This window comes from Euprymna scolopes, chromosome 40, assembly GCF_053919585.1.
Source record: "Euprymna scolopes isolate OS-2025 chromosome 40, ASM5391958v1, whole genome shotgun sequence".
Classification (NCBI taxonomy): Eukaryota; Metazoa; Mollusca; class Cephalopoda; order Sepiida; family Sepiolidae; genus Euprymna; species Euprymna scolopes.
The window spans coordinates 16,065,366-16,086,231 of record NC_136521.1 but is presented as its reverse complement, the minus strand read 5'-3'; the positions used below and the strand labels follow the sequence as shown (position 1 = coordinate 16,086,231).

Genomic DNA, 20,866 nt, shown 5'->3' with positions numbered 1-20,866 from the left:
CGAAGGTTTAAATGAAGGTTAGTCAATCGAAAAGATAGGATGACTTTTCGGCGAAAATCAGCGATTCCTCCCTGTATAGAAGTGGCCAGTTGAGAGTGAAGGAATAAATTTTTTTCAGCCAATTCTTCGATATTTGTCGTTTAATTTTTATTGTTCTTCTGGTTGGAGTTAAATTTAAAACTTTCAAATGTATATTTATATCACAAAAATTTATTTCTTAATTTTTCTTTAAAAATTATATTTTTGTGCTAACTTACTTTTTAAAATTCACTCTACTCCCTCTCTGTTTCTATCTATCTATCTTCTATCTATCTACCTATATATATATATGCCACCCATGTAACAACTGTCAACATATATATATATTCCATCCCATGTAACAACTGTCAACAAGCGTACATAGGTGAAACACAACGAAAATTGAAATTAAGACTTAACGAGCACAGAAGAGATATGAGGAATGGTAACGCCCTAAATGCACTCTTTTGCCATTGTGCAGAACACGATCACTCATTTAATTTAGATCAAGCGAAAATTATTAAATACGTGATAGATAGAGCTAAAAGAAGACTTTTAGAATCAGCACTAATTTTGAATACTAATACTATTACGCAAAGAAAAGGCTTCTACCATTTAACCCCTAGCATAGGGAAAATAATAATCAAAGAGCAAGGTATCAGGGTGGATCCTGGCTAGCCGTTTTTCTTTGAATGTTTCAGGAAAATGAGTAGTTTCGCAGAAGAAAAAAAAAAAAAAATGTACATATTTATTTTAAATGCATTTTAAAATTGTATATATAGACATCAAACAACCTTCCCATACGCACACATATTCGTCCTTTCCCGACATGGGTTGGATTTTAAAAAACTGTCTTTTTTCGCACGATCTATGACTTTTTCTTTTATCACATTTTTATTTCAATTATCCTGAAGATGTCCTCTGAGACAAGGACGAAACGTTGATTTTTTAATAATTTCATTCGGTTTTTTCTATTTTTTTCTTTAAACATAACGTCAACCACCGCTGGTACATTTTTCATTCCTTATACATTCTGTCGAAATGGAAAACCGATCTTCTCTGCGAACATATAAGAGCATCTTAATCGCAGCAAATTCTCACAACAACAGGAGAATTTTTCTGGAAAAATGTATTGAAGAAAAAGTCATACCTGCATGCATACCTAAATCTTTTAAAACATCAGACCATATTTTCCCGGATTACATTGAGAAATATCTTTTGTCATCTATAATATATTTAAAGCACCAAAGCTCTCATCTTTTTCGGAAAGCCAGGATATTAATTGCTGATTATCAACAAAATTACAAGAAAACACCCAGATCAATTAAGAACATTTACAGATCTATCAAAAAATTTAACACAAGCCATAACTTTAAATTGAATAACAAACTTGCGAAATTGATAAAAAACAGCAAATGGAAAACTTTGGGACGTCCAGACCTTATTCTAAACCTTACTTCTAAACCACTCTCGGACATTGAAACTGAAGCTCTCAGTTTCGGTCTTAAATTCGCTACCGGCAAGCATTCGAAAATCACTACTAACACAACCCTAAAAAATTATAGACAAGAGGACTCTGATTTTACTAAAGGCTTCATACAAGGGATAATAGCTTTAACAACTACCCAGCCTCAAGAATTAGCACTACCAAAAAGATACATTGATGCCTTAAAACTTTTAACAAAAAATAAAGACATTATTATTTCACAAGCCGATAAAGGAGGGGGTATAGTTATAATAGATAAAGACCTATATCTAAAGAAAATGCACACACTATTGGCAGACGGAGATATATACACTCCGATAGATTTAAAATCAATAGAAAAAGATTTCGATACTTTTAATAAATCCGTAAAGAAACTTATCGGAAATGATAAAAAATGGATAAATAACATAGAATACCACCCCACTATTCCTATATTATACGGCCTCCCAAAAATACATAAAGAGAACGTCCCTATGAGACCTATAATATCAAACATTGGAAGCGTCACCCATAAATTAGCACGAGCTATTGCCCAAATTTTAACTCCACTAATGGGCACCATCAGCACTTCACATATCAAAAACTCTGGTGACCTCCTAAATAGAATAAAAAATATGGACATGCAAAATAAAACCATGCATAGTTTAGACATAATTTCCCTGTACACCAATATTCCAATCAAAAAATGCCTTAATCTACTCCACAAGCACTTAATCAAAATTAAAGCCGACCTACCTTTTTCCTCAGATACACTAATACAAGTTATAAAACTCATCACTGATAGAACCTACTTTCAATTTAATAATTCTTACTATAGACAGAAATTTGGACTCCCTATGGGTAACCCCCTTAGTGGTGTACTAGCCTGCTTATTCTTAGAATTCTTAGAAACAAACTCTTTTAAACACAGACTTCCTAAAAACTCCACATATTTTAGATATATAGATGACATTCTTATTTTTCTCCCTAAAAACACACAAATAGAACAAATTAGAAATAAATTAAATTCAGTGGAACCATCTATAAATTTTACACATGAATCCGAACAAGACCACTCCCTAGCTTTTCTAGACATATTCCTCATCAGATCAGAAACTGATCTGAGTTTCAAAGTACATAGAAAGACCACACACAAAAACGACTATATTCATTACTACTCACACCACAATGATAAAATAAAGACGGGCATGATTATAGGTTTTTTCTTACGTGCCTTTAGAATATGCAGTCCCCAATATCTTAATGATGAATTTCAATATATTACGAATGTTTTAAGAAAACTACAATATCCATCCTATTTCATTTCTTACGCAAAGAAAAAAGCTACGAAAATACACTATAACATAAACACACAGAAAAATAAAACAGATACCTCACTATTAAACAGACATCTTTTCATTCCCACCCACACCAAAAATACAAAAATCTACGACACTCTTAATAGACTTGGTTTTCACCTGATACAAACAACTTCCTCAACCATAAAACAGACATTAAAAACTACCAAGCACTCTCCCAAAACCCTCACATCCGAAGCCGGTATATATTCCATCCCATGTAACAACTGTCAACAAGCGTACATAGGTGAAACACAACGAAAATTGAAATTAAGACTTAACGAGCACAGAAGAGATATGAGGAATGGTAACGCCCTAAATGCACTCTTTTGCCATTGTGCAGAACACGATCACTCATTTAATTTAGATCAAGCGAAAATTATTAAATACGTGATAGATAGAGCTAAAAGAAGACTTTTAGAATCAGCACTAATTTTGAATACTAATACTATTACGCAAAGAAAGGCTTCTACCATTTAACCCCTAGCATAGGGAAAATAATAATCAAAGAGCAAGGTATCAGGGTGGATCCTGGCTAGCCGTTTTTCTTTGAATGTTTCAGGAAAATGAGTAGTTTCGCAGAAGAAAAAAAAAAAAAAAAAAAAAAAAAATGTACATATTTATTTTAAATGCATTTTAAAATTGTATATATAGACATCAAACAACCTTCCCATACGCACACATATTCGTCCTTTCCCGACATGGGTTGGATTTTAAAAAACTGTCTTTTTTCGCACGATCTATGACTTTTTCTTTTATCACATTTTTATTTCAATTATCCTGAAGATGTCCTCTGAGACAAGGACGAAACGTTGATTTTTTAATAATTTCATTCGGTTTTTTCTATTTTTTTCTTTAAACATATATATATATATATATATATATATATATATATAGTCTTGGAATGTTTTTTTAACTTTCCCCTTAAATAATCGAATTGTGCCCAACTTACACTGTTACAACTACATTACATTCATTAACCCTTATCCCTGTGGCTTTCGCACCTCGATAAATAGTGATTCCCTTGTAAGAAACACTGTGTGTGCGTTTGTTTGTTTGTGTGTGCGCGCGTGTGTGGGGGGGGGGGTTAAAAGTGAGATGATATCAACGATGTAATTTGCAAATGGTAAAAAATCTGAAATATAGCTGAATTTCCAAACATGGGTTCCACGGTTTCCGCTTTATCATTTTTCAAGCTTTGAAGAGGTATACCCCCGCTAAATGCTCAATATGTGCTTAGATATGAACTTTGACATAAAATATATATATACTAATTTGGGGCAATTTTACTTTTATACGGCAGCAGAATCGAGCATTATTTTTTATGGTAGGTAAAATTCTATGTTCGGTACTTATTGTGGAGAAAGTGGAAATTATCTATCTATCTATCTATCTATCTATCTATCTATCTATCTATCTATCTATCTATCTATCTATCTATCTATATCTATATATATCTATATATATATATATATATATATATATAATATAAAGCTGAATGTGTACATATATATATATATATATATATATATATATATATATATATATAATATAAAGCTGAATGTGTGTGTGTGTGTCTGGTCACGAATAGGCTCCTATATGGTTGACTATTTTAAAAAACTGATAGCATATAATGATAGAAGATGTATCGAGTCACAGGAATGGATATGTTTGATCTAGCAGAACGGTGGTCTGCGTTCACGCCTGGTCCACAAAATATGGAAATAAAAAATTAAAAAAAAAAAATAAAAAGTTTACAAGTGGTTTTGATATAGGTGTACATAAGAATACTTTGATAAGTATGTTTTTACTTAAATAGGTATGGTATAATAAAATTTTGGGGGTCTGCGTTCGTGCCTGGTCTCCATAGAATCGAAATAGGCAAAAAAGTTTCATAAAGACTTTTAATAGTAATTGTCTATATTTCTGGGATGAGGTGATTTCATTATGGATTTAGTTTTTCGGACTCACTTCCTCATCTTCGATGTTTTTTCCATTACGTTTCGGCCGTTGCATTCTTCGGCCTTCTTCAGGTGTATCTCGAACTCGGGAACTGCTTTTTGTGGAGGAATTTCGAACCCAACCCTTTACTGTTACGGGAGTACCATGTTCTCGTTCCATTCAGGCCGTACCTGCTGCTACCGATTAATGCTGTTGCTGCTGCTGCGTCTATTGCTGTCGCTGACATTGTTTTGTCACTGCCACTGCTTTCGCTCAGGATTGAACTCAGCACCTTGGAGACTTGCAATGTCTGTTTCAACATCTTAGTCGCCTCGGCCATTTGTCACTAGGACGATGATGTATCAATTTTTGGGACTGTTAAACCTAAGTTGTTATTCTAGGTTCTCTCTTATGATTAGAGGTTCCCAAATTCTGTTCGGTTCTATATTCGGTTTGCTCAGGAGGTTGTTATGTCCTCGCATGTGCGCTGTTTCTTTGAGTGTTCGCACATTCCAGTGGGGCTCACTGTTTATTATTTTAACTTCATCCCAACAACCACCAAATGCATTCTATACCTAGAAATAATAACTCATATTGAGGAGGTAGCCTTGAGAATTCCCACGAGCTAAGGCAATAAAATAAGATGGAAAGTGAGACAACCACTGGAGAAAGCCAAGCCACCCAAATCAAATATCACACGGGAAGATAAGTTGGCTATACGATCCCTACAGAGTGACAGCAGTATAATAATACTGCCAGCAGATAAAGGTAACGCCACTATGGTAATGGACATGTCGGAATACCCTGAAAAAAATGGCAAACCTAATTGCAGATGGTAGCTACGGTAAAATAAAGAAGGACCCAACTCTGAAAACCGAGAGGAAGCTGTCACAGATCCTAACTAAGAACAAAGAGAACATCGCACTAGCGAAGTATAGACAGCTGATCCAACATTACAGTAAGGTACCACACATGTACGGTATCCCAAAAATACACAAAGACGGTATTGCACTAAGAGCTATAGTTAGCTGCCGAGGCTCAGCATTACATCCACTGAGCCGCTACCTTGTGGATATAATAAACCCATTGGCAGGCAAGTCAGCAACACATGTAAAGAATTCAGCCCACTTCACAGAACTAATCAAGGATGCACCCATCGGTTCGCACCAAATGGTTAGCCTTGACGTAGTCAGTCTGTTTACCAAAGTCCCAACAAGTGAGGCACTAACTGTAATTCGGGGCAAACTAGCTGCGGACCCTACCATACAAGACCGCACATGTGTACCATTGCCGAACATAATGCTGACCTTCTACCTGGAATCATCCTACTTCAGAATGGGTACTGAAATATATCGACAAGAAGAAGGTCTGGCTATGGGTTCGCCGTTGTCACAGATAATGGCGAATATATACATGGAATACTTCGAAATACGGCACTAGGTTCAGCTCCCTTAAAGCCAACAATGTGGCTCAGATACGTTGATGACACCTTCATACTCTGGCCTCATCAGGAAGATGTCCAGGTACTACTAGATCATGTGAACGCAATATAACCGTCCATATAGTTCACAATGGAGAAGGAAACAAATAACCAACTTTCCGGGGGAAGATTTGGTCTATTATTCTATAGAATTCCTTAGATATATTATTTTTTATATGCTCGCTGAATGGTGGATTGAACCATACCTGTCTCTTGCGTCTATCCCTATCCTCCCCTGTTCTGCTGTTATTATTTTCCCCACCGTTCCTATTCTTATGATCATTTTTAACGTTTCCCTTATTGATCTTTGGTGTTTTTCTAGCTCTCATTGCCATGTTGTACGAGATTACACATCTAGGTTTGTAGTTACTATTATTGTTGCTGTTATATTCAATTTTTCCGTTGTATCCTGATCTCCTAATGGCCTCATTGTAGTATTCCTTGTTTTTTTTTTTTCAAAACGATTCTCATTCTTAGAATGTTCTGAAACTTTTTTAGAAATGTTGGGGATCAGCGCTTTCTTCATGCATTTCAGATGGTTCGATCAGTAATCTATGTAGAAAGTTTTCTGGTTGGGTTTGTGGTAAGGTTCGTATGTGCTATTGTTTAAGTTGAGGATAACGTCCAGAAAATTAAGTATTTTGCAATTGCCGTCCATTGTAATCTCTAATCCATGTTCCTTAAAAGGTTTCTGATGTTTTTTCTTGATTTTAATACGGTCGCTAGAATTGACTACGAAAAGTGAGTCGTCCCTGTAAAGTCCCCCATTTAAACCTGGAATTGTCTATCTCCTTTAGTAAGTGGAGACCAACCAAGTTAGAAACCACGAGGAATCTGGGGCACCCATTGTAATGTCAAAATGGCCCTCTCTATCTTTTCTAGGCCACAGTTCACCGTTATATCTGATTAATGTTTTCCTGGCTATTTTTATAATTTCAATTGCTAATTTTGTTAAGTCAGTTTCATCTTCTGCTAGTTTAAGTGCTTTCTCAAATAATGCAGGGGAAATGGAGGGGTAGTACGCATCTATGTCGAACATGATAAATTTGCTTTTGGGTTTTTTAGGGATCTTGTCAAACCACTCGATTACTTTCCCTGAAGAAATCAGGAGGATGTGCTTGATTTTGGATTTTAAGGTTGGTATGATTCTGTCTAGTATCTTTTTACTAATATTACATATGTCGGATGCGCATGGGGTTATAAGTCTAATACTAGGTTTATTATTGAAGTCCAGTTTATGGTCCTTCAATAGCAACCGAGGTGTAAGTGGGGTGTAAACCTCTATTTTATCTTTCTCACATATTTTTAATGCTAACAGGTTGATTCTAAATAGATCTACTTCAGTTGCTTTCTTGTATTTATTATTAAATTCAGTTAGAATGAGATTATGAAAGTTTGAAAATTCATACTGTAAATATTCATGGTTTTATCTGCTAGGACCATAAGGTTAAGGTTGTCCATTATTTTATTGAAGGTCTTATTAATGTTTTCTAGCTAAGGGTTTAAATATTCATGCTTTTTTAAAACTTTTAAACCTTTTACCATATTTATCAAGTCCAGCTCAAAACGTTCCAAGGATTGTAACTGTGGTGGGCATTTTCTGGTTTTTATCTGGTAGAGTTTGCATATATACATATATATATATATATATATATATATATATATATATATATATATATATATATATATAAGAGAAAGACAAAACTAGAAGTTGAAATTTGCAATATAAATTTATTGTTCGACTGAATATTAAAAAAAAACAATTTACGAAGTTCTTCTTCCGCGGAGAATCGAAGAATGCTATTTTTGCTATTCCTCCCATAAGAGGACACAAAAAATCAGTAAATTATATCTGTAGCAATGCTGAATTTGTTGGTCATGGCGTTAAGTGAAACCTCAATTTATTATAGTTATATATTGCCAAGAAAAACAAGAGAAAAAATGTTGGATATGTAAAAAATGAAAAAAACTATAATGCGCATAATATTTCAGCTTGCATGAAGATTCTGTCAAGGTAATGCGAAATGCGGAAATAATTCTTTAAAGAGAATGAAGTCCAAAACTAAATCCAGTGTTATGTTGATAGTCCGGTTGGAAAGTTTTCAAAGCAGCTGAAATAATGGAAATTGTTTTTTTTTTCGGATAGTGCAGTAGTCCAAAGAAAAATTGATCTCCAGTCAAGTGTGACTGAGAAATAAAAAGAACTGAAAAACAACATGCCGTTTTCATCTCTGGCTTAATTTAAAAAAAGCATATATATATATATATATATATATATATATATATATATATATATATATATATATATATATATATATATATACATACATATATTTATATGTGTATATATATATATATATATATATATATATATATAATAAAGTTTTTTGTGGCACAACATTTATTACAGTTTTGAAAAGGATTAGTGGAGTCATTAGAATTTTAGAATTTGGGGGAAGATCGATGCAGGGAGAAAAAATAGACAGTAAAAATAGTCAAAAGACTATTCGACTAAACATGGATGGCTGTTTTCGCATTGTACACAAACAACATCTCAATATTTTGCAGACCGTAACTGTACTAATGCGCAAACCATCGCTCTGTAGGCAAAAAAAAAAAGCTGTTGCATAAATTAGACCTGTTTAAAGAGCTCTGATTTACTGGGAAGAGGAAAGAAATGCCTACATTGCGTCTTTTTTGTTGTTTCATCACTTATTTGCAAGCAACTTAACGTTTTTTTTTGTCCCATGTTCTAAAATATGGACGATATATCACGGGTTATTCATTCATTTAATTCACCCCGTGTAGTTTAAAAAAATGTTTTTCACCCCACTCTTCGCATCCATTTTTCAATTGCGTAATTGTTATATTTTAATCGCTTCCGACGAAGGGTCGGACAAAAGGTACCTCGAGGTTCTTTTTTTTATTTTAGTCGAATAGTCTTTTGACTATTTTAGTGTCTATTTACCCCCCTGTATCGATCTTCCCCCAATTTCTAATGACGCCACTTATCCTTTTAAAGACTGTAATATATATATATATATATATATATATATATATATACACGTAACATGATTTCATATATATATTTACTGATTTCTGCAGTATAATTATTTTCATATTAATTATTGATATATTATTTTATATTATTAATATATTGTAGTTTTAGTTATGTTATGTTTAGTTATGTTAATTTTCAATTACGTGTATTTATGAATATTAAGTTTTAAATTTAATTCATTCTAACTTCAATTCGTTATTTTATTTTGTCTATCTATATATTAAAAAAATTTGTATATAGGATAATCAGACATGTGGAAAACTTTTTTATGGGGTTTCATATGAAAGAACGCACTGTTAAATGGTCAAATTTGTAAAAATTGTTGTGTGAAAGTTGTCGGAGTTTTATCTGTTTGCTAACTGTTCTGCGAATGAGCATGCGTGAATAGTTCTAATTACAGATTATGTTACAAATAAAAGGACTTTTTCAAGAACGTGTCAAGCAGGCCTAATGGTTATAGCACTTTACTCACTGTCTTTAGGTTTTCGTTTTGATCTCAGTCCGAGTATATTTCTTTTTACTCACAAAAAGTGAACCCTTTAGCAAAAACAAAATCTAAGTTTCTGTATGAATTAAAATATAATATGCATGCATATTTTATGACCGGGCAAAACTGGGTAACCTGCTAGTTTTATATTATCTTAATATTTATTATTATGTGTTTATTTATTATATTCTCTGTATAATTTATTTTATTTTTATTTAGTTCTTAAATAAATGTGCTTATCGAATTTTATGTATATTTTTGCTATTGTTTATTTATTACATTTCATGTAAATGTATTATATTTATATTCATTTAAGTTTATTTAATTTTAAATATTGATAGTGATTTTTTAATGTAATTTTGCAGCACACATATCTGAGCTATTGCTTTGCACTTAAAAGCAATAGACATAACTCAATAAATGAATGTTAGCATCAATAAGCAGCAGCTGAGTAAAGTATTAGTATCATATGTATAAAATAGTTGGGGTTTTTTTCAAGTAAGTTTAATTATAAATATTGTGAATTTAAGAAAGAATGAAGAAAATTTGGCGCCATTTTGGACTGCAAACGTACATCAATGTATAGTAAGGCACGCTGCCTTCAACAGTGATATTATATAAGAGTTGTGAAGACAAATATTAATAATCGATGCAACGACAAAACCTAGAATTTGTGTCTTTTTTAATCATCATCATATCCATTATTCCTTAGATCCATATCTTGAGACTGCTCGTTACTTTTTTTCTTCAGAACCCAGAAAACAACCGCAATCAGGACACCGGCTACTACTAAGACACCAAACACAATGCCAATTATCGCACCTACAAAGAAAAATATATTATCAAATGGAAAGAAAGTATGTTTTATTTTTTCTAGTGCCATTAATATAATTACTCGAACATGCAAGTATAAAAGGGTTTATTACTGTAAGCAAACAATGTAACAGGAGCATCAAATTGGTTAATCGGCGTGTACTGTATATGGGGAACGGTCCAGTCTCGGTCTAATTCTGGTTTTACTCTTTGATATGTAGATATATTTGAATAGCTGGGATACTCGACGTTTCCCGGGATTGAATGACGTTCAACGAATGTTTCACGGTCCTATATTTTTATTGTCATTGAATTCCGTGAAATCGCCCATTTTTCAGTCAAATCGATTGATTGCCTGCTCTAGGTGGGGACATATCGGAGTGCATCGATAGTAAGCTCTACATGGGTTGTCGAGAGTGACTTAGTCTTCAATACATGATTGTCTACATTGCACTGTAGAGAACATAGTCGATTTTATAAAATTCTGTTATTCACACACACACACACACACACACACACATATATATATATATATATATATATATATATATATATATATAATGGATTGAATTAAAATCAAGTATCATGCTTTACTTGTGCTCTAAACAGAAAAATTCATTTCGAACGTGCCCCTGTTGATTTTATATGCCTGACCTTACAGCTTTTGCGATGATAATGGCTTGGATTTTAGTTTTAAATGAAATAGTGAAGTATCATTGTGTAACTGTGCTTTAAATAGAGACATTCACATCAAAGAACCTACTGTTCATTTTATAAGTTGTATCTCTTGGCTTGTGTCGTAATAAAACTTGTCAGATGCATTTGTGATATTAGACTGTGCAAATTGTTAGCTTTAGTCAAAATCACCTGTTCCGTCTTTCATCGGATTATTTCGATTTTATATTATCGATGCGTTTCTAAGACATTACGATACAAAGCCTATCTAAGAACACTGCTAGGTACATAAAGGATCTTCGTGTGAAATTTAATAAAAATCGGCCGAGTCGTTTTCGAATCCATGGGGAACGAACTCATACACACAGACAGACACACACAGACATACACACAGAGAGGTCTGTTTATATAGTTGTAGAGATAGAGATAAATAATAGTTAATTGTATAGGGGAGTGTTGTCAATATATTTTTACAAAAAGTTGCAGATGGTGATGGGATTAAGCACTGTAGGAATTTGCGAATATAAACTCACTATGGTATCATGGGAAATATAAAAACACATTTTTATTCAGACGAAATAACGCGTGAACGTTATTTCAAAAGTGGTTTCGATGAACGGTTGCTAGTTCCAGTTATGACTTTCGTCACAAATGGACATCTATATGTATAAAAGCGAAAATGTATGTTCGCTTTTTGTGTATGTCCAAAAAAGGCTTTTTTCAGAGAAGCGGTCGGTCGCCTAACAACTTCTTAAAACTTTTTATATCACATATAAAGCGTAATATCTCAGAGTTAACAACGAAGCTCGCCTGTCTATTTAATTTTCTCGATTTCGGGAAGATAAATATCCAACATTTGTCGCTCGCCGCAAGTGGGTTATTATTTTTCCTATAACATCTTGGGAAAAAAAAAAATAAAAAAATAAAATAAAAATAAGCGTTCTGCAGTAAATGAATTACTATCCCGCAGTCAAACTTGACCTCATTAACACATTAAAACGGGCACCTTCCAAATCCAAGTAATTAAATAAATTCAAACGCGTTTCCGCTATCATCTCGCGGTGGGACAATGGTTAACGTCGTACGTTTTTTTCCACACTTTAATTTACAACTTTGCCTCAAGGGTTCGGGTTCGATCCTCATACTAACCAACCAAAACTTTTTTAACCTCCAACCCCCGGAGTTTCCACACACACCTCGAAACACCCGGGCAACGCCGGGTACCCCTCACTAGTCCACTTAAAAAGGGAAGTTTTTAGTCGCGTGCAAGCGACTCTATGTCACTCCGTCGGTCGGGCGGTCGGTATGTCGGTCTGTCCGTAACACTTTTGTGCTTGGCCTTTTTGGTTAAGATCAAAGGTCTGTAATTAATAGATGCTATTCTTAGCTTTTTAAGCTTTCCTTGGCCTTTCAAGATCGAAGTGTTAACATGAATAAAGGATTTAATATCTCAAAGTGTAGTATCTGTTCCGGCAGATACTGCAAACAAAGACCATATGTGGGGGCAACTCCACATATAAGACCTTGGTCAATGGGGCAACTCTTCATACCAATTGTCACTATCCAGTTCCCCTACTCCCCGGGGAGTTGGTCCCCATTTCCCCTTCACTCCTCACATTAAAAAGCGGCCTTGTGCCTAATTTGCTCGGTGGGGGAGCAAATAAATACCCTTTTCTTTGCCTTTTGGCTTAGATCAAAGTGTAGTATCTGTTCTTACTACATGCTGTACTTATTGTGATATAAAGTGGGGGATCACTTTTCCGTATTAATTTAATGTAAAATGATCACCCACTTTACAACCAGTCAGTTTCAAAGCCATCCAAGTTATTCTCTAGTTTCAAAGCCATCCAAGTTATTCTCAAGTTGTTTTTGAAGGATTCCCGTTAAATTTTAAGCATTCAACTCATTCTTAAGATCATTCAATTCATCCTTAAGTTCATTAAAGTCATTCTAAGTCATTTACTTTTTATTTATTTAAGTCATTTCAGCCCATTTTCGGTCATTTTAGTTTATCTTTTAGAATTTCATGTCAACCCTACATTCACGCATTCATTCATTACACGAGAGCATGCGAGGAATGGCTATCGGCCTTGTTTTTTCTCTATATATATTCACGAACGGTATCTATGAAGCTCATACTTCTTTGACTCTCCATAAAAGCGAGCTTGACTATTTCCCACATACTATTAATGCTGAAGACATAAAAGAAAGTCAAGCCTCTGCTATTATATGATTTAGACAGTTTGAAAAGCATACCAGTACATTATTCTACGTTCAACTTGCTGCAATGATTCGATTTTCATTTATCAAGAATTGTGCTCCCTGTCTTCCTCAGTCTAAAAGGATATCTAATAATTCTCTTTCGAAACTGAACTCATGACCGTTTACAGAAGAACTATACTTAGGGATGATATACCAATCTTGAACGTAAAATCTTTTAACTATTTGATTGCTATTTCACACCAAACAAGGCATAATGTCCCTTCGGTGTAAGGCGTATTTTTGGGACACAATTTTCAGGGACACTATGTGAAAGATGTTTGTTCACATTACACTTGAACTCCTGCATCACAGTACAGTCAGAGAAGCAGAAACCCGGGAGAGAATTCAAATATTTAACAGTTCGAGAGAAGAAATTATTAGGATAAGAATCTTTCCGGCATCTAGGGATGTGTAGGTGTGCGATTTTGCTGCTTGTCGGTTTGTCAGAGGTATTTACGTAGATCGGGTACAAGGGCTTAGATTCATCAGAGCACATTCCATTAAAATGCAACCTTTTGTCGATGGAACAAGAGTTAGGGTTTGATTGACAGCGTTGAACATATCAAGTTGGTGATTATTTTTGGAACCCTGTCAAGCGGTCAAGAGTAGTAGATATACAAGTCCAAATGTGGCAATAATATCCCATACATAGACAGTAGCCTTGTACAGGTACAAGATCGTCTCTGGCGTAAGTAACCCTCTAGCAAGGTAGAGTGAGGCCGCTTCTTCATAGCAGCCTTGACACTGCCTTCAATGTATCTGTTCCAATTCATCTTTCCATCTGTTTATTTAGGGGAGTTTGAACAAAGAATATGCAGTAACATGTTGTTACCAATGGTAATTAGTTGTTGAATATGCTCCCTGTAATTATTAAAATAAATAAGCTTATTCTAGGTAGCATAAAATGTTACCATCCAATTATGACCCCCATTCCCTTACATACTGGGGGGTCGTCCCTAATCTTACAGTCATTTCCTTAGATATGTGTTCATTCTTTTCCCCTCGTGTGTGTCATAGAGCGTTGTGTCATTAGCAGATATATCCATCCCCTAGACAATTTTACAAGGGAGGGCATTTATGAATAAGAGGAATAATAAGGGTCCAAAGATCACCCCATGGAGCACCTCCACATTTATATCATGTTGATTTGGTCTCCGGCGATCAGGTAACTGAACCTTTCAGCTTTCTAATAAAAAACATCACCTCATTTCGAGACCTTTAACAAGACGCAGTTGAAGAAAGGAAAAATACGAGCTGTCTCTAATAGATTGGGAGCTCACTCAACGTTTTACAATTACAGATGCTTGTACTCCACAATTTCAATTTGATTAATTCTAATGCGAATTCTCAGACTTCCACGATTCTTTTAGCTGTGCGGAATAAATATTCGAAATTACTAGAGAAATAAACGGAATAGTAATAGCGCAAAGTTCCATAAAAAAATTTCAATATAATTTTAACTTAAAAAGGTAATATATAAAACGTTTAAGAAATAATACTTACCGGTATTTAGACCATCAGAATCAATAAGACCACCGGAATCCTTAATTCCACATTGAACCAGCGTTACATAATCAGCAATGTATTTTTCAGCATCCTCACCGCAACTGCTAACAGCTTTTTGTGAACAGTTTAAAAGCTTATCTATATTACTGAAACAATATTAAAATCAGTTTACATTTTAACACATCTTCAAACACAATGAACAAAAAAGAAAATGAATGTATATCATTTTAATTGAAATTCATTATTGAGATGAGTAATTTGTATTATTTAATTTATTTATTGCGGACTATTATCCTCATCGTCATGACGTTTAGGCCAACTATTCCTTTGGCCTTCGTCAGGTGGTAACCCCGACGGATAGGAACTTCGAATCTCCTAATTGCATTCTCAGCAATCACTGCCATCCATAGTTGTTGTCGTCTCACTACGTTTTTGCCAAGTAAACCTCTGGCCGGCTTTGGGTAGGATTGAAACCGCTATCTTCAGACAAAGCTCACCTGGAGCTGTAGAGATTCAACGTCTCTATCCACTGCGGTTTCAATCCTACCCAAAGCCGGTCAAAGGCTTACTTGGTCAAAACGCGGTGAGACGACAACAACTGTGGATGGCAGTAATTACAGTTAAGAGATTCGGAGTTCCTATCCCGTCGCGGTTTCCACCTGGTGAAGGCCAGAGAAATAGTTGGCCGAAACGTCGCGAAACAAAAATACCTAGAAAGATGAGTCCACAATAAAACAAATTAATGAATGAAAATACTTTTTAAAATCATTAAATCGAACTATTTGTATAGCTTCTATAATCCTTTCTGATAATTACTAAAAGTTAGTGGAAACTTGAAGAAACCCAGAACACACACACACTATATATATATATATATATATATATATATATATATATATATATATATATATATAAAGTGCGAATATGTATGTTAGGGCACTTCTCAACCTATATACTCGTAATATTTACGCGTAATTTACGACTGGACAACGCCGTTATATATAATGGTAGTTATCTGTATTTACATATATGTGCATAAAAAATTTAAATTATTCTACACTGTTTTTTTTTCATAAGGATTTTAATTATACTCCTCCCAAAACAACCTATGAGTGATGTGATTGAAGTAACCCTCTATGCTACCAAACCAAAATTCATGTTAAGTGACTGATGTCTACACAGAACTTCAGCTAAACGTTTGATGTACAACGTGTTTTACGTGTTGTCTGGACAATGAAAGAAGGAGCTTGTGTATCATAAAATTAAATTGAAATCAATTAAAGAAATGTATACTTACTTGCAAGTCGTATTTTTTGTAACATTCGATTGAACATAATCACTGCCAATACACTGAAAGAGTCGTCTACTAACATTCACTTGACTCATACAAACCCGAGTCTTTAAATACACTGAAAATAAAATTAAAAAAACAAAAAACAAAACCATCTGCGTAATAAAAAATAAAATTTACAGATGAACAGAAATCGCCCCTTAAGATGCACCTAAAACGGACAGACGTCATTTTGTTCAATTGAGGACAAATCGCTTGTTTCCTCCAAAATTTGGTCATTCAAATCATTATTTCCATAATATATATTGTGAAGTATTTATAATACGTATAAAACGTAAATACATGTGACCCATTTCAATTTCTTTGGGGTATTTTAAAAGGATCTTAAATGGTGTACAATGCCCTATTTTAAAACATTTTATTGCATTTTCATTCTGTTGTGGAGACGCCCACTAATTGACATAGGCGGGTGAGTGAGATATATAAAGATATCGATCATCAATACCGGAGGAGTTCGGCAACCGACCGCCAAATAGGCAAGACGCCTATATTGCCTTCAATAAGACATGCAACACGCTACCTGCCGGAATATCTCCAACTGAAGTATATCTGAAGACATGTAAATATGTATATAAATTTTCTTCCTAATATATTATTGTATACCTTTACTTTCCGTGTTCTTGTTAATTATTTGTGCAGACACAACACATTCCAAACACAGCATAGTGCCACTTTGATGCAAGCGGCTAATATCTGAGAAATAATTTGCTGGGACACTATGTAGGGAGCTGAGCAGCAAGATGTGGTGTCGTCAGCAAATACACCCATCCCCGACACAATTTTATCAGAGATATCATTTATGAATATAAAATAAGGGGAGAGACCCATGCGCGACACCTGCATTTAAATCATATTCTTTTGACATACGACCATCGAGGAAAACCTGGGTTCATCTCTTATTTAAAAAGAATTTAATTATATATTTATGTAAAGTATTCGTCTACTATTACCACATGATCTGATTTTCATGTGTAGACCATCGTGCAATACCCTATCAAAGGTCTTAGATATATCTAGAGCTGCTGCCATAGCATCCCCTGCCTTATCCAGTTCATGGTAAATACGTTTAGAGATTCTAGTTTAAATATCTGAAGTAAAAACCGCTTGCCTTAACCCATTCTGTTGGGTGGTGTGTTATTTGGTGGCTTTGAGGTGATAGACTAGATCTTGATTAACTATGGACTCAAACATCTTGGCGAAAAGAGGGAAGATACTAATAGGGCGATAATTTAATGGATCAGTTCTGTTGCTATATTTTTGAACGATATTGGGGTATGATCCCGCGCAGTTGGAAGATTCTATTTATAAACGATGCTGTTAGGAACTGACGAATCAAACTAATTCACGTTCTGCTATAACCAATCCGAAACCAGAATTGCTTCATAAAAATTAAACCTTTTATGTAGCAACTTCGCATATGTGTTTTTCGAGTGAACACGGGAAGAATCTTTTGCTCTGTGGCTTCTAACTGGAGAACTGTCTACTGAGAAAGTCACCTCCAGCACTTATTTTACACAACTAACCATCGGAAGCTGTTCTGTCTACCGAGAACCACTCACGTCTAAAACTTTTGTAGAACAACTAGCTATCGGAAACTGTTCTGAAACTAAACATGGCTTACAACTTTGTAATTACAAAATTTCTGTAAACTGGTACCACAGAAACAGTTTTTCCAGAAGCCAGAAAAACAAGATTCATTAAGGTATTTACTGATCAGTTTTGAGAGATCTGAATTAACCTCAGCGAATCAGTTTCTTTTATTTTCAGATTTGCATTAAATTTGAAGCATGAATTTCTTCAAGAAATGCTATTTTGGTAATATTATTTTTGCCTTACCTTAAATTCAGTCTTGTGCAATTATATTTGAAAGAAAAACGGTTTATGTACTCATCTGTTTTGTTTTAGACTCAATTAGTCACAAGAGAGGTCACGTGAAGACTACCGACATCCATAATGGAAGTGGTGCACAGGATGCGACAAGACTCGAATACAGCATGCCCAGTCGATATTCAATTATATAAATGGGTAAAAATGTAATTTTTTTAAATACTTACGCTCACGTCCTTTTCCGCATATGTAATTGAAATTCCTGCTTAATTCATTCCGGGAATTAGTAAGATGCGTGACCTTGCATCTCTCAAGAAAGTCATCGTAACAAGTTAATAATTTGTCACTCAATCTGTAGGAGAAAGAAAGAACAAAAATAATTAAGATTACATCATGCCGCTCTCCTTTATCCCTGCCAGTCTCGCACTGAACATGAATGGCTGCAGTAATTTTGTAAAATTTTTACTGATTAAACTCGATGCTATTGCAGTTTTTAAAATTTCAATTGATTAAAAAAATATAATGAAAAATTCTTCCTGAACTCTAATAAGTCGCAAATGAATATAAAAATTTAAAGAAAAATACAGATGCGCATGCGTGATATTTAGTTGAAGCAAAAGTGAAGTGGTTTTCCTTTCGTCTTACTTGGCCATCATCCTTCATTCAACTTAAGTTTGTGTTGAAATCTCACTGAATTTCGTTTTCTCCGCCTATTTAATATACCCACCTTCGACCGGAAATCCCAGATGACCGAACTTTTTCAATTGGTCAACGGAACTAACTATATTCATCTTAGCCCATTGCCAGTACAAACGTGTAGCTCCAAAAATAGTTTCTTTTTTTTTAGATTTTTAAATATGCCGATACTGGAATCGTCTATATTTACGGGGTCATTATTCAAGAACAAGAATTAGACATCTACAGAAACAAACAGGAATAAAAACTGTTTTGCGAAAATAACTATGTCACTTCACTTTAGTGGAAATCAATACATTCCTTCAAAAAGAAATAAAAGAAAGAACATAATAGAGGGTAGAACGATAAAAGTGTCGCCATAGAAAAGACGACATGATTCTATTTTCAATTGATGAAACCGGTTTTCCTTTTTTTTTTAGTTGGATAGTTGTGTACAAATCCTCAAAGCGATAGGAGCTTTTATCATGTCTGGAAGTAGCAAATTGTTAAAGGAGGGAGATAAGAGATGCGCCGCTGTAGAATTCATGCTTACTACCCATCCAAATTATGACAACAGGGACATTGCCAGCACCATCAAAATGCAAATTACAAATAACAGAGACGTGCCCAGATTGATAAAACAAAAATCAGTACCAAAGTGTACCTAGATGTGCTGATCTCTTGGTTCATCTAGGTGATCTCTTGGTTCATCTAGGTGATCTCTTGGTTCATCTAGGTGATCGTTGGCAGACCCTGGGTGTGGCAGCAGGACTCGGCGCTGGCCCACAAGTTCAAAGAGACCCAGACTTGGCTTCAGAAGGAGTGCTACGACTTTGTACTCTTCTCACACTACCCCATCTGCCCTGACCTGAACCTGCTAGATTACTTCGTTTGGTCATACGTCGGGAAAATCACCAACATGACTTCGCACAACAACAAAGCCAGTCTGATCGCCGCCATCCACCGAGTATTCACGAGTTCCAGCCAGCGCTTTTGGGAAAGGCATGCACCAATTCCGGGAACGTATCGAGACGGTGATTGAGGCTGTAATCGGTTACATCGAAAAGATGTCATTTCTACTACATAATCAAGTGATCTGAATTTATTTTTCAATAAAATTTTAAAAATGAAGCTGGTGTGTTGATTTTTTAAGAGGACAATCCAAAGAATAGAACAAAAATAAGCCAACATGCTGACCTGCAAAGATTGTCAAGTTGTGCCCGATTCAGTGAAGTATCGTCTCGATGTACTTGCAAAATAGTCATACATTGTTGTAATTCCAATGATTGACCACAGTAATTGTTTGTACCTGGAAAATAATTATTAGTTAAAACATTTTAAATTTAGGTGTACTTCTTGAAAGATGCGAATAGAAAAAAAGATAAGAGAATAGAATAGTTAATACTCGCGAACTCGTAAAACAAACACACACAAAGAATTTCATTCTCCATGGAAAACGAGTACGTTAATTTGTAAGAGGTTCATTTTTATTTCATAGTCTTTCTATAACAACTATCTGAGGCAACACATCGTCATATCTTTTGGTTTACGAGTTACATTTCTGTACTTTTGTCATGAAATACAATTTTACAAATCATTTCCACACGTTAATAGAATAATAATTCAATGGTAAATTTTATTCTAATGTGTTTTATATAAATTATGTTTTGTATATGAGTTATTTAGTGTTATAATTCAGTACTAAAATGGGTGGCCATTTGGAAATTCCAGGTCTTGTACTTGGACGCCGCGTATCCTAGCATTGTTCTCAGTCGTGCTGGATTTCTCTTGCCACTGGACTGAGAATGTATGACGAGAAAGGAAAAAGGGGCATTATGAGGTCGGCGGAAGGAAAAGTTGACAGGCCGTAGACATCCTTTTCTTATATGCCCATCTTTCCCGACCGCACTCTTTCTTCTCATTTGATTTTACACATCTGTCTCGTCC

At 34.7% G+C, this 20,866-nt stretch overlaps 1 protein-coding gene and 1 pseudogene across 1 annotated transcript in view; one reads left to right on the top strand and one right to left on the bottom strand.

Moving 5' to 3' along the window:
• Positions 1 to 10,334: 10,334 nt before the first annotated feature.
• LOC145265392 (uncharacterized) overlaps positions 10,335 to 20,866 on the bottom strand; it is a 58,509-nt gene continuing 47,977 nt past the window's right edge. Inside the window, exons 6-10 of the mRNA XM_080121208.1 lie at positions 20,117 to 20,228; positions 18,472 to 18,596; positions 16,364 to 16,475; positions 15,064 to 15,212; positions 10,335 to 10,632 (exon numbers count right to left, since the gene is read on the bottom strand). Coding sequence (XP_079977334.1) covers positions 10,493 to 10,632; positions 15,064 to 15,212; positions 16,364 to 16,475; positions 18,472 to 18,596; positions 20,117 to 20,228 — 638 coding nt within the window. The 3' untranslated portion in view covers positions 10,335 to 10,492. The remainder of the gene's footprint in view (positions 10,633 to 15,063; positions 15,213 to 16,363; positions 16,476 to 18,471; positions 18,597 to 20,116; positions 20,229 to 20,866) is intronic.
• LOC145265813 (U2 spliceosomal RNA) lies at positions 12,965 to 13,091 on the top strand (annotated as a pseudogene).